Here is a 15,418-nt window from a genome sequence, read left to right as displayed (position 1 = left end):
GACCAGAAATCATGCCGTAGTCCTCCAGAGTGACTCCCACCTCACCAAAAGGCATGTGAAACGTGGAAGTCGTATCCCAGAATCGGTCCAATAAAGCGCGGGCCAGGCTAAGGTTAGCCCGCAGCTTCCTCTTCGCGATACCCCTCCAGGCCTGCACCAAAGAACCGAATGCTCCGCTCTCGATCATGGCGCGCTCCTCCTCCGACAGCCGCTCGTAGCACTCCATCGCTAAAGTGTAGCCCGAGAACGACCTGATGTTCCCGGCCTCCTATTATGATTTGAAACAAAAGCTATCTTTAGTTTTGAATGAAAATTGAAAGAGATATGAACAAATGAATGAAAGAAGAGGGGTGATGAGTAGTGAATTCCTATTTACCAAGCTCTTCACCGTCCTGTAGGACAGGTGACCCTCTGCAGCCCACAGCAAGTGCCTACTCTCCCAGGTCTCAGCCCACGCAGGAGCTCCTCTCAGCTGACGACCTCCTCGTCCAACGTTGGCCCGTCTTGGGACCTCCTCCTTCTCACTAGCCTCCTCCTCATGGATCTCGTCCCCAGCAGCCATCACCGCAGCGGTGAAGGCCGGCTCTAAAGCCTCCTCAACAGTAGCAACGTCTATCTCCATGGGAGTCCTCCCAGAAGTAGAAGCCTCGTCACCTGCAACATTAAAGCAAATTTAGGCCGCGTCACGTGACGACAAGCCTTGGTTAAGGGATTTTCAAGCTTTTGGAAGCCCTGAAACCACTCTTTTCGCGCCATCTTTGGCCACATTCTCGCCAACCCGATCACTCATGTGGTAATTTGGTTCAAGTCCAGCCTAATTTGAAGCCTAGTCTCGGGTTCGAGTCGAAATTTCGGCAACATTTCGTTATAACGACGATTGTGCCCTAGAAAAGTGTCCTGAAAAAGCTGTCGCAAACCAAAATTCCGAGATGGTAGGAAGTTTACCCATCATCCAAGGATCCCAAATATCAAGTTTCATCGCAAATGGACAATCCTAAGGCTATTTTCGAAGCAATTTACGGTTTAGCTGTGAAACCGTCTCAAATTTCACTCAAGGGCTCAAAACTCAACGAAAATTCGAGACAAATACATGGTTATGTTCCTTATACTACCAATTATCCATTTTTAATGTCAATTTGACAAGTCAAATGCATTTGGGGGAAAAGCCCCAAATTTTCGATCAATTGGGTCATAAACCCTAATTTTTTCAATCCAAAATTGGACAAATACGGAAGATTAATGCAAGAATAAGACACATACCTCGATTAGTCATATTTAATGCGAGCTTTTGGATCAAACCTTGGCGGAAATGGTGAAGATTTGAGAGAGAAATGTGTAATTTATGTTTCGAACAAATGATTTCAACTCCTCTGATTATCGCGTTTTTACGCAGAAAAAACACTTTGGGGAATAGACGCAGCAGGCGCTGCGCCTCTTCCAAGAGATGCAGCTCTTGCTGCGCCTCTTCCTTGTGTTCCCTCCATACGAATTTTCAAAAATTCGTTATGAGTTCGTTATTTGTGGGCCCATCTTTGGTGCGCCTCTTCCCCGATGCTATTTTATCCTTTCGGTCCGTTTGACGATTTTCTTTCATTCTGGCCCGCATTTTCCAAGCCAGCAGCAGTCTGTTGCATATCATTTATTGCTTCCAAGACCTTTGCTCGTCACAACGAGCATTTATTCCTTCAGAGGTGTTTCGACACGCCTTCGTTATAACGAGAGTAAGCGGATATACTTTCCCTCTCACGACATGGAGATTAATTCCCGATCATGTTCCCCAAGGAGAGTAAGCGGATACACTTTCCCTCTCAAAACATGGAGATCAGCATTGTTTCCTCTCAGCAGTTCCCGCCTGTGTCCTGCTACTCGCAATTATTTCTCGAAGACTACCCAAGCAGCCTTCTCTCAGCAGTTCCCGCCTGTGTCCTGCTATTCACAATTTCTCGAAGACTACCCAAGCAGTCTTCTCTCAGCAGTTCCCGCCTGTGTCCTGCTACTCGCCTTATTTAGCCCCCATGCTTACCCTAGCTCAATAGCTCCCATGCACCTCCGGAAGCATCTCGAGAAGAAGTCTCAGGTATGGTTTCTTCTTATGGCTGGCGAGCCTCCTTACGTAGTCTAATGGACTTTAAAAGACCCTCCCCGATAGTCGACAGACTCTAAAATGTTACCGACGACAGGTCCTTGACTCAGACCCCTTGAGTCGCCTCGCGTCGCCATAGTCGTCAGGTTGTAATCTTCGATTGACCTGATGGCTATACTTTGACTTTCGCCTTGTCCAAGCTTCAGTCAAAGTGGGGGCTCTGTAGATACCTCATTTCTGCACCTCTCGCAAACCACCCGGTGATGATTGGGCCGCATGTTTGCTACGCGGAACGATTTGTGACAGTTCATAAGTTTATCATCAAGTGATTGCTCAAATATTAACGTCTACCTCTTAGTTGTCATCTACGTGCCGATACGGTCGTTTTGACAGTAATTAGAGTACATTTGGAGTCCGGGCCTAAAACCGTCTTCATTTTCTGATAACCGTTAAATCCCGAGTCAGAATGTTCTGGAATGTTCCGGATATTTCTATTCCATATTTTATAAATATTTTATAATCTTTATCCTTTGGTAAACAATTTCCCGTAATATTCACACAAAATATTAAGGAAAACCAAATTATTCCGTCCTACCATAACTTAAACACGGAAATCTTTCTTCCGCAGGAGGAAACCACTTGGGAACAGACGCAGCAGGTGCTGCGCCTCTTCCAAGAGACGCAGTGGCTGCTGCGCCTCTTCCCAAGTCCTTTTCTGCGTATTTCTCATATCTTTTTCATATCTTTCCGAGATTCACTTCCAAAGAGTCTCTGAAACCCTAATTCCTTCACGTGATTAGTATAAATAGGAGCCTTCGCTCCTCATATTTCTCACGCGAGTGTCCGCCCTTCTCTTCTCCCTTTGCATTCTAGACCTTCTTACTTTTTGGCGTATACGTGCTTGAACATTCGACCATGTAAGCTCGGATCTTTCTGAGTACCAGCCTTGTTTGCATGACCGACCAATTTGACCAACTCCACATCAATCAACTTAATTAATCTAATCATTTTCCTCTTACGAGGGCACTTTCGTTACATTCGCGTCGAGCATCACTAATCGATATCTTAGTCCTTCTCGTTTCGTCAAACATGTAAGTCTGAGGGTGTAAATCTCTCCTTTTATTTATTGTTATTTATCTTTTTGTATCACTATTGTAAGGTTTATGTCGAAAATACCAATTAAAAACGATTTCTAAAACCTTATTTAAAACCTCTTTTTTACGGATTTTCAGTAGACAGACGTCGAGAAAGGACGCAGCAACTGCTGCGCCTCTTCGAAGGAGCGCAGTTCCTGCTGCGCCTCTTCGTGAAGCTGTCGCAGTTCCTGCTTCCTTTTTTCTTCCTTCGTCCTCTGTAATTCGTCAAACTTTTATTTATTTCGTTTGTTTTCTTTAATTCTTTGATACAATAGCATATTAATTTCACATGTATATTAATCATCATCATTAACATGTTTTATCCATAATAAATTCGGCTTAAATCCCAAGTAATCTCATATTTGCGGGTTTTCGTCATTAAACTCAATCCGGGTTGTAGGAATTCGATTTGTTCAATATTGAGTTTCTGGAATTCATCATTGACATATTTCCATCTGTTTATTGTCATATGCATCGCATGTTCGTCATTAACTTGTCGTTAATTCATCTTGTTTAGTTTATTTCATTCACTCATGTCACTAATCCATCATTCGTTCATGTAATTAATTCGTTTAATTCCGTCTCGTCTGTGTTTTATTGTTTTATGACCCATTATTCACATGTAAATAACCTATTAATCACTTCCACCCGAGTAAACAATTTAATCAATCATTAAATTTACCGACGAGTATTAACAACACGTAATTCCGGCTTCACATCCAGAATTCAGGTCAAGAACAGACGCAGCAACTGATGCGCCTATTCCAAGGGACGCAGCTTCTGCTACTTTATTCGAGTTGAATTACATTTACAACTCCGTTTTGCCTTGACCTAGTTATTTAGCTTACGTATAATCAACTATTATTCGTATTATCACCTTCTGTTTTATTCGTTAATTCGTTCCTTTTATTCTTTTTTCTCAAATCATCCGTTTTAAAGGTATTTTCGACATAAATCGCCTAATCCATTGTAATTATTGTAATCTTCTTTCGTTGTATTATTTATCGCATTTGTATGATTCATTTGTATGTTTTCACATGTAATTGAACATTAAATCCTACTTCGACATTAATTGTTTGCTAATTACGTGTCAACCGACTTAGTCTAATTCTCACATGTTAGGATTAAAACTTGGATGTTGCATTGCATGCATATAGTCGACGATATATCAAGTATAAATGATGTCCCTAATCATTAGTAGAGGCCGCTATCAAGGCGGGCGGGATTAGGTTTTCGATCAAAAGAACTTCCTAATACGTACCCTCACCCCTTACTCCAGATCTCCGTGAACACCCATGTTCATTGGCATCCACGAGAGTCATTCTAGACATAGAATGCTAAGGGTAACGATTGCTTAGTGTTCATGTCTCTACTTTGTGTCTTGACATGACACGAGGTATTAGAACGGTTCCAATTTCCCATAAAAAGTGGTGGCGACTCCAACAAAAATGCAAACGCTTGTTCTCTTCCTCCCAAGCGCCCCCGTGGGCCTCCCCCCACTGTCCACACTAATAAAATTGGTTTATTTGGTTTATTAGAGACTAAAATAAAGGTAGGCAATACTGCTGAAGCATTGAATAATATTTTCCAAGAATGGAGTGTCACCACTAATAACTCTTATCATAAAGGAGGCAGGGTTTGGGTACTTTGGAAACCTCAGATGGTGGAAGTCCAGTTCTTGTGGTATGATGCACAATATATACATTTACATGTCATAGACAAAACTACCAATGAGGCTATGTATACTACTTTTGTGTATTCTTTTAATGAAGTAAAGGAGAGAGAGAGAGAGAGAGAGAGAGAGAGCCTGTGGTCTAACCTTATGAGAATTGCAAGATGTTACCAGGGGCCATGGGTAATAGGAGGAGATTTCAATTGTGTTACCCAAGCTAATGATAGACTAGGGGGATCCTTTTCTATTGCTGAGGCTGAACCTTTCCAGAACTGTCTTGAGGAGTGTGAAATAATGGATATTCAATCTACAGGAGCATACTTCACCTGGAATAATAAACAACCTACTGAAACTAGAGTGTATAGTAGGCTTGATAGACTGCTTGCTAATATGGACTGGATTAATCATTTCCCAGGTTTTTATGCCAATTTCATGCCTGAAGGGCATTTTGATCATACCCCATGTGTGGTGACCAGGCCTAATTTAGGGAATTCTAAACAGAATAGACCGTTCAAATATTTCAACATGTGGAGTGTTGCACCAGGATTTTAAGAATGCATTAAACAGGTATGGGATACTCATATTGAGGGGGTAAAGATTTACTCAGTTATAAAGAAATTGACAAAGTTGAAACCTGTTTTAAAAAAGTTCAATCATACTCATTATGCTTATATTGGGAACAGAGCAGATATTGCCAGTGCAAAGCTTCAATACTTGCAGCAGCAGATTGTTAACTTGCCAGGGGATGGGGATTTAATTGCACAAGAATATGAGGCAAATAAACTTTCAGTGTCATTGTAGCAGGCAAAACTTAATTTCTTAAAACAGAAGGCCAAGGCGCATTGGATATCTGAAGGTGATGCTAATTCTTCCTACTTTCATAGGGTGCTTAAGGCCAGGAGAAATAGTAATTTTGTCCAACAAATTAGAGACCAAACAGATAGATTGTGTACTGATGAGCAGGGAATCCAAGATGCCTTCTTGGGATATTATCAAGTTTTGTTAGGTACAAGAACTCCACCCAAAACATCAACAAAGATATAGTCAGGGCAGGGAATATATGCACAGAAGAGCATAAAAATATTTTAATGGCTCATGTCACTAAAGAGGAGATCAAAGATATAATTTTCGACATTCCCAATGACAAGGCACCAGGCCCGGATGGATATTCCAGTAAATGTTTCAAAGATACTTGGGATATAGTGGGAGATGAGGTTTCCAATGTTATCCTAGATTTTTTTCACACTGCTAAACTCCTTAAACAGCTGAATTGTACCCTTATTACACTCATTCCAAAGGTGGAGAGACCCACCCTTAAACAGCTGAATTGTACCCTTATTTACTAGTGCATATCCAAGATCCTATGTTCAAGGCTTTCAGGGGTACTACCTAATTTGATTTCACAAACTCAGGGAGGTTTTGTTAAAGGAAGAAGTATCATGGAAAATATTCTGATTTGCCAGGATATAATTAAGTCTTATGAGAGGAAGGCTATTTCACGCAGGTGTTTAATTAAAATGGATCTTCAAAAAGCTTATGATACCATAGAATGGGAATTTATTGACCAAATGATGGAAGCTTTAGGATTTCCTACACAATTACGGAATTGGGTTATGGTTTGTGTATCCACATCTAATTACTCCCTCAACCTTAATGGTAATATGTTTGGGTTTTTCAAGGGACAGAGGGGGTTGAGACAAGGTGGTCCTCTCTCTCCCATCCTGTTTACTATATGCATGGAGTATCTTACTAGGCTTCTTAATTATACTATTACTCTGGAAGGTTTCAAATTTCACTCTCTATGCAAAACCATGAATTTGACCCACCTGATGTTTGCAGATGATTTGTTGCTATTTTGTAAAGGAGATGCTAGGTCCATGATGCTCATGTTAAGGACTTTTGCAACTTTTTCTACTTCCTCAGGCCTTAAAATGAGCAAGGGGAAATCCAATGCCTACTTTAGTGGAGTTACTAAAGGCCTTAAAAAAGAGATCCAGCTGGTTTTAGGGATGGTGGAAGGTTCTCTTCCATTCAAGTACCTTGGGGTGCCTATTAAAACAACCAGGCTTACCTCTGTTGACTGTAAACCCCTTATTGGCATGATGGTTAACAGGATTAGGACTATTGGTGCCAGGAAATTGTCATATGCTGGCAGGTTAGTGCTAGTCAGTTCAGTATTAAAATCCCTTCATAAGTATTGGGCCTCTATGTTCATCCTACCAAATGGGGTTATACATAGAATGGAAGCTATCTGTAGAAATTTTCTGTGAAATGGGGGGACTGAATACACTAAAACCCCCTAGTCTCATGGGAAAAAAATCTGTAAGTCTAAAAAAGAGGGAGGACTTGGGCACAAGGACGATATTTTATGGAACAAAGCTGCGGTAGGGAAATTGGTATGGTGGATTGCTTCTAAATCTGACCACCTCTGGGTTAGGTGGGTTAATCAGATCTACATTACAGGGATTGACTGGCATGCTTACTCTCCCTTACCTCGTCTAGCTGGTACTGGAGGAAAGTATGTCAAGTAAAGGATATTTTCAAAGAAACATATCAGAATAATCAATGGAGTACAACTCAGGAGTACTCTATAACCAAAGGATATGCGTATCTGAGGGATAAGGGGACAGAAGTGACTTGGCACAGAGTGGTCTGGAATTCAATCTCTATTCCTAAGCATAGCTTTATGTCGTGGATCTTTTATGACCAGAATATGAACACCATGGATAAACTTTGTAAAATTGGTATAAGTTCAGAGGATACCTGCTGTGTCTGCGGCAATGGATTTGAGACTAGAGACCATCTCTTTTTTGAATGTGAGTACAGCAAAAGGGTTATTACTCTAGTCAGTCGATGGATGAGAGTCTTATTACCAACCCACAACATTCTTGGCTGGAGCTTGAGGAGGAAAGGACAGAGAACCAAGGTAGACATAATATTTGCGGTTCTTAATGCATGCATATATCATATATGGCAACAAAGGAACAAGAGCAGGTATGAGCATACTCTTCTAAGACCCGAAAAACTTGCAAATCTGCTAATGGAAGAGATGAAGGTCAGGTTGAGAGGATGCTTGATTTCGAAAGTAGACAATAAGATGTGGTTTCGACGGTATATTGGCTCGCATTAAGGGAGACAGAAACGGAAGGAGATGATGTTGGCTTGATGATTGAGTTTCTCACAGACGAATCTCTATCGCCATTTGCTGTCGGAGGTTTTTAGGGTTGTATCTCCATTTTGTTTTGACGGAAGCTGATGTTATGTTAGATAGGTGGCCCTTTGGGCTGGGCTCGTTTTTGTGTTTTAGAACGTTCTCGAATAGGTCTATATATGGGCCGTTCTAAAATGTATGGTTACCCTCTCTTTTTGATATAATACACTTACATTTTATCAAAAAAAAAACCCCTTCTTACCACCTGTTATTCCAATGTTATTCTTCTTTGTTGTCTTTGTTGTCTTTTTCCTTTTTTTTGTTACACGTGTTATTCCAATTTTTTTTGTTACCACTTTTATTCCAGTGTTATTATTCTTTTTTTTGTCTTTTTTTTTTTTTTGTTACACGTGTTATTCCAGTGTTACTTCTATATTTTTTTCTGTGTTACCACTTTTTGTTCCAATGTTAATCTTATGTTGTCACGGTTTTCTAATTTTCTCATTATGTTACTATTTTTTACCACGCGTTAGTCTGGTGTTATTCTGGTGTTATTGAGTTGCTACTCCGGTGTTATTCTGGTGTTATTGTATTGTTACTCCGATGTTATTCTGGTGTTATTGTGCTGTTATTGTGCTGTTATTCTGGTGTTATTCTTGTGTTACTGTGGATGTATGTCAATCTTGTTCCCGAGTATAAGAAAGGGAACATTGACCAAGGCTTCATTTGACCGTAGGGCATACAACTCCTTTGATTCATCAAATCTTTTTTTGTCATAGACCTTCACTAAGTAAACCACCGCCTCAACCTGTAGCAGCAAGGAGATCAAATATGACAACTTGAATATTGACAGTGACAACGTATACTTAAAAAATTATAAAACTTCCTTCATCAACAAACAAGACTACATCATTAATATGATAAAGAACAAAACTTTAATTCACTGCACGAAAAAATTAAACTCCTAAAACATTGATTACACCAAAACTACTCCCATCAACGAAATCAAACAAGATGAACAGGTAGAAATCAATAAAACTACATAAATAAGAAGATACGATCAGTATTAATTCATTCACAGTTATTCAATGAAAATGACAAAATAAAAGTCCTTAATCATAATTGTTAAATCATCACTTATTGTATGCAACAATTATCATTAACAATAACAAACACGATAAATCATCAGAAAATTAAATAAACTTCAATTGATTCACATTTATTTGAAAAATTGAATTCCTTGAGCATTAATCACTACATCATCATTACTTACGTATTAATTAACATTAACAAAATCAAACAAAAAAATCAATTAACCTTCAAGTGGACTTGCTGATGGAGCAGAGTTGATGGAAACTTCAACTCAATAATTTAATCGATGATTACTCATTAATGACGTAAAATACAACCAAATACACATCACCACATGATTATCAAATCATTAATTGCAATCGGCGAAATTGCGACACTTAGCGGTTCGACGAATAGGACGATTGTTTACGGCGGCGAAAGAGATGAGGCATTCAGTGGCTCGTAGCTTGTGAGGAAGTGCGATGGCTTGATGCGCCTATCAGTGACAGCTTTAATGAGATGGTCCACGAGAAGAACAGGAGAACAAGCTCGTATTTCACATGTGATTGATGCGCATCATTTTAGACATAGATTTAGATTGGGACTGCTAGTTAGGTTTTTCTCCATGAAGATTTGTCTGGTAATCAATCAGAAAACCATTTTGAAAATTAGTGTAGAAGATGAACGAGAATATGAAGACAAAAGGGGACAAAATTCTATGACAGAGAAAGCCAGACAAAAGTTGAGGGATAGACGTTTTCGTAGAAGTGTGATAACTGTGTTTATTTTCATATTTAATCTTAGCCGTGTATTCTCGTTGTTCAATGGTCCAGATTTTAAAGCACAAACTCACCATAAGAATCAAACTCACGAGATCCCGCCTATATATATATATATAATTTGTAAATAATAATTTAAGAAGAAATTATAATTTGTAAATATTAGTCTAGAAGATAACTTATTTATAATTATGTTGTGCTTATGCTATTTTACCGGAATATCAATTCCAGTACAACTAAAAAACTAAGCTTCTACACCGGATATATATATATATATATATATAGAGGTAAGATCTAATGAGTCCTCCTCTCAAATTGAGTCCATAAGTCCCTCTAAGGGCCATTGGCTGAACTCACTGAATTGTTGAGATGCATTTGATTAAGAGCTATTAAAAAGAAAAGGAAAAAAATGTGGATGGTTGGATTGAGATGGGTGGTTGAGATTGAAAATTACCAAAAAAAATTACCACTAATCAAATTTCTATACATTAATTAATTTTTCTTTCTCTCTCTAGCCCCTAATTAATCAGTTTTGAGTTTAAGATTTCAGAAGTGTAAATGTAATGTTGTATGAGTTTTACAAGTGTAAATGTGATGTTTTACGAGTGTATGAGTTTTACAAGTGTAAATGTGATGTTTTACGAGTGTAAATGTAACATTTTAAGAGTGTACATTTGATTTTTTGTGACGGAAATTTTGAATTTATATAATTTTAACATTTTACAAGTGTAAATGTGAAGTTTTACGAGTGTAAATGTAACATTTTTAAGAGTGTAAATTTGATTTTTTGTGACGGAAATTTTGAATTTATATAATTTTAACATTTTACAAGTGTAAATGTGAAAATTTACGAGTGTAAATGTAACATTTTTAAGAGTGTAAATTTGATTTTTTGTGACGGAAATTTTGAATTTATATAATTTTAACATTTTACAAGTGTAAATGTGAAGGTTTATGAGTGTAAATGTAACATTTTTAAGAGTCTAAATTTGATTTTTTGTGACGGAAATTTTGAATTTATATAATTTTAACATTTTACAAGTGTAAATGTGAAGTTTTACGAGTGTAAATGTAACATTTTTAAGAGTGTAAAATTGATTTTTTGTGACGGAAATTTTTAATTTATATAATTTTAACATTTTACAAGTGTAAATGTGAAGTTTTACGAGTGTAAATGTAACATTTTTAAGAGTGTAAATTTGATTTTTTGTGACGGAAATTTTGAATTTATATAATTTTAACATTTTACAAGTGTAAATGTGAAGTTTTACGAGTGTAAATGTAACATTTTTAGAGTGTAAATTTGATTTTTTTGTGACGGAAATTTTGAATTTATATAATTTTAACATTTTACAAGTGTAAATGTGAAGTTTTACGAGTGTAAATGTGGTGTTTTATGAGTGTAAATGTAGTATTTTAAGTGTAAATTTGAAAGTTTTAGAGTGTAACTTTAGTCCTTTGAGTGTGCCTTTGGTCCTTTATAAGTGTAACTTTTGTCCTTTAAGAGTAAAACTTTAGTCCAACTATCAAAAAACACCACCGCCGTCGTCCTCCACCACCAACTCATATCCACACAAAATATGAGTGCAAATCTATATAATTTTAACGAGTGTAAATGTACAGATATACAAGTGTAAATGTAAAGAAATGTGAGTGTAAATGTAAACAAATACAAGTGTAAATGTAAAGAATGTGAGTGTAAATGTAAAGAAATACGAGTGTAAATGTAAAGAAATACGAGTGTAAATGTAAAAAAATATGAGTATAATAAATATATTTATTAGATCTAAGAATAAAAATCATGATAATACGATTTTTTTTTCAATAATCTACTATATATTTATTAGATCTACCCAACAAACCATGGAAAAATGATTAGAAAACGAAATTAAAAAGGGTGGTAAAGATATACAAGTGTAAATGTAAAGAAATATGAGTGTAAATGTAAACAAATACGAGTGTAAATGTAAACAAATACGAGTGTAAGTGTAAAGAAATAGGAGTGTAAATTTAAACAAATGTGAGTGTAAATGTAAAGTAATACGAGTGTAAATGTAAAGAAATACGAGTGTAAATTTAAATAAATATGAGTGAGTGTAAATTTAAAGAAAGACGAGATCTGAAAAATGAAAAAGAAACCCAACAAAATCAGATCTGAAAAAAAATATATAACAAGACGATTTTTATAAGACGATCAATTTGAAAAATTATAAAACAAACACCCGCAACAAAACAAAACCCACCTTTCTTTATCATTAAAACACCACTTTTTTTTAAAAAAAAAAAAAAAGAGTAAACGAAAATAAATTGAACAGCTTGATCCACTTAGACACACTATTAATAAAAAAACAATAAAATGATGGACTCTTGGTATCTATCAACAGCAACGACAACAATAGCCACACACCTTCAAAAAAAAAAAAAAAAAAAAAAAAAAAAAAAGTAAACGACAATAAGTTGAACAGCTTGATCCATTTATACACACCATTAATAAAAAAAATGATGGAGTTTTGGCATCTCATCAACAGCAACGACAACAATATCCACACCATCAATTAAAAAATAAAACAATCGAAATTTGCCAAATAAAAAAGAAATTAAAGAAGAAGAAGAAAGGAGGCGGGTTGTGGTCAAATCTGGAAGAAGTGGCGGCAGCGGGTGGTTGTCGGGTTGAGGTCGTGTGTGGTGGGTCATGGGTTGTGGTGGTGGTGACGGACAGGAGAGGTGCGGCAAGTTGAGGGAGGTCGTGGTGTGGCTGGTGGTGTTGTGGTGGTTGTGTGGTGGCCGTGGTGGTCGGTAGCGGAACTGGTGGGGGGAAATAATTGAGTTTTGAATTAGTTGGGTTTTAAATTATTTGGGTGAGATTTTTTAATTTTTTGGGTTTTGAATTATTTGGGTTTTTAGAGAGATGAGAGTAATGAAATTTGTGAGATGAGAGAGAAGTGGATGTGAAAATAATTCATATATAGTGAATTAGTTTTTATTTAGGTGGATTAGTGAGGTAGAGAGAGTGAGTCTTAAATTAGCATTAACCCCTCATTTTAGCATTAATCCCCTCTTTTTCCCTTTCAATCTCAACCCTTCATCCCATCTTTTTAATGGTCCTAAAGAAGACTTATGGACTCAATGAAAAAAGGTGGACTCACTAGATCTCTCCTATATATATATATATATATATATATATATATATATATATATATATATATATATATATATATATATATATCTCGATTTTGATCCCGACAACATTGTCGCCCAAATAAAATAATACTTTTTTTATTGTGATTTGTGCTTCGTTTGTTAACTTTGGTTCAATGTGTAATTTAGCCTTTTCTTTTTTCCATTGGATCATCATGATCATAGTTATAGTTATATTATTCATAATTTATTTATTTGTTTTTCACTAACTTGTGTCATCTCTATATTGGAGGTTACATATTTGACGTCAATGATGGAACAAAATACGTCCTAACATGCATCCGTTCAAAACCATTGTGAGAGAAACCGAAGCAATTGCATAGAATGAGGCAAATTTGATTGACTACAATTGAGCAAGTGACTGGCTTTTAAAGAAAAGGAAGAACAGAAAAGGCTTTTATGTGCCTCTAACTTTCAACTAAATTGGTGATGTGTTTTGTTTGAAGGGAAGTGAATACGTTTTATGTATTTTGGTTGGCACCATTTTTTATTTTTTTGGCACAAATATATGAATAAGACGGTCTAAGTTTTGTTATTTTTGTAGGAATTAGTTTAATTTATATTTTCTGTTATTTTGGTTGCCTTATAAAAATGTTCCTTTTGTATAGTAGTAGTTTGCTATTTTTTTTCGTTAATCAATCATCATAGCCATTGATAGTACTGGGTACATAAATAGAGGGGAGTTACTTTTATATATTTTTTTTGTGGAAACTCAATACACAGTAGAAGTGGTTAGAACATTCGTCCTGTTTAATTAGGCAATTTCTTAGCAATATACTTCGTAGTTTGAATTTTATTCGTGTAATTAATTGTTCACAACTTCAGAATAAGGGCGTATCACACTTTGAGACGGTTCTATTCTATAAAAACACAACTCTTCTTTTACTATATGAGATCGTTCAACAATGAGCGTAAACGGTCATATTCAATAAAAGGAAAAATTATAAACATTTATGATATAAGATCGTCTCACATAATAACTATTGTTAATTTTTTTATTCCGAATGATCGACGTACGAAAGTACTAATGAATTGTCAATGACAAAGAATAACAAAACCCATCCAAATAGAAAAACCGTTTTGAGTTTATAAAACCTATCCATAGACATACTAGGTTTGACAAGAATCCTCCAAGTGGTGACTAGCAAGCATGGATTTAAATATCATCCTCTGTGCAGACCACTAAGGTCGTGTCATCTCTGCTTTGTTGATGACCCGTTACTCTTCAGTAAAGGTAATGCCACTTCATTGGTGGCCTTTGATATGGAATAGAATTAATGTTCCATAGCATAGTTTCACTGGATGGTTATATGCAAGGAAGAGACTGCGTAAAAATGATAGACTGATCATATATGGTATCTCTACTGGTACATGCTGTTTTTTGTGTGGGGCTGTAATACTATGTATTTTAGTTGGAGTACTCGGTCGAGTACTTGGTTGGTACTCGGTCGAGTGTGTGTTACTCGGCCGAGTGCACTTGACCGAGTAAACTGGTTCAGCAAGTTTGACGGTTTCTATTATGTTTTGACGAAGGGTTTTGTTTATAACGCTTAAGTCATTTCATTTGAGCATCTCTAAACTCATTTCTAAACCTAGAGAGAGGGAGAGGAAGAAGAGTTTGTTGAGCCTTTCTATTGATTGGAGATTTCTCACCTATTTCAACCTAATTCGATTCCACTGTTTGTAAGTCGATTATATTCAATTGTTTATACTATTTTAAAGTGTTTACTTGGGGTTTTTATTGAAGAATTGACAACTCTTCATCATTAATCAAAGCTTTCTTCTATTATTTTTCCATCTCCTTTGTTCATCTTAAGTTGGTATAATTCCATTACTCTTTACTTAATCTTTTACTTAATTTTTTGTTAATTGCTTTAGTCAATCATCATGTTTATGCTTTTTAAGATGTTTGACACCATTGATGACATGATTACCATGATGATGTGTGAGTAGTCTTCTAGCTAGGATTAGTGGGGTATTAGGGGAGTAATCATGGGTTAGATCTATGCTTAATGAGTTCAAATGAATGGTTGTATGTTGTGTTTTCCACTTATGCACATGTTATGCATGGCGAAATGCTTGATTGAAAACCTAGTATGATTCTCTAATCTATTCAACAAGGCTTGTAAGACATAAACGAACTCAAGGATTGTTCGACCATGCATATAGTTGAATTGGTAGATTGGTTCAGTTCAAACTCGTCGTCAAAAGCTACCAACCAAAACAATATTTATAACTTCACAAACTACACTTAGTAAAGAGGTAAGTAAAGGTCGGATCCCAAGGGATGGGTACTGATGTAGGATTCTCAATTGCAAATAGCTATGT

The 15,418-nt window shown here is 36.5% G+C and overlaps 1 protein-coding gene and 1 long non-coding RNA gene across 2 annotated transcripts; both read left to right on the top strand.

Annotated features, from left to right (window-relative positions):
* The first annotated feature begins 5,185 nt into the window (after positions 1-5,185).
* LOC141588139 (uncharacterized) lies at positions 5,186-6,237 on the top strand. Its single transcript, XM_074409593.1, has 4 exons — positions 5,186-5,359; positions 5,459-5,665; positions 5,720-5,798; positions 5,855-6,237. Exons 1-4 carry the CDS (start codon positions 5,186-5,188, stop codon positions 6,235-6,237), a joined length of 843 nt encoding a protein of 280 aa, XP_074265694.1.
* Positions 6,238-12,212: 5,975 nt separating this feature from the next.
* Positions 12,213-13,625, top strand: LOC141658764 (uncharacterized). Its single transcript, XR_012549406.1, has 2 exons — positions 12,213-13,028; positions 13,323-13,625. It is a non-coding gene; the product is annotated as an uncharacterized LOC141658764 (long non-coding RNA).
* The last annotated feature ends 1,793 nt before the right edge of the window (positions 13,626-15,418 follow it).

Source organism: Silene latifolia, chromosome 6, assembly GCF_048544455.1.
Source record: "Silene latifolia isolate original U9 population chromosome 6, ASM4854445v1, whole genome shotgun sequence".
Classification (NCBI taxonomy): Eukaryota; Viridiplantae; Streptophyta; class Magnoliopsida; order Caryophyllales; family Caryophyllaceae; genus Silene; species Silene latifolia.
This window is presented reverse-complemented; position numbering and strand designations above follow the sequence as displayed.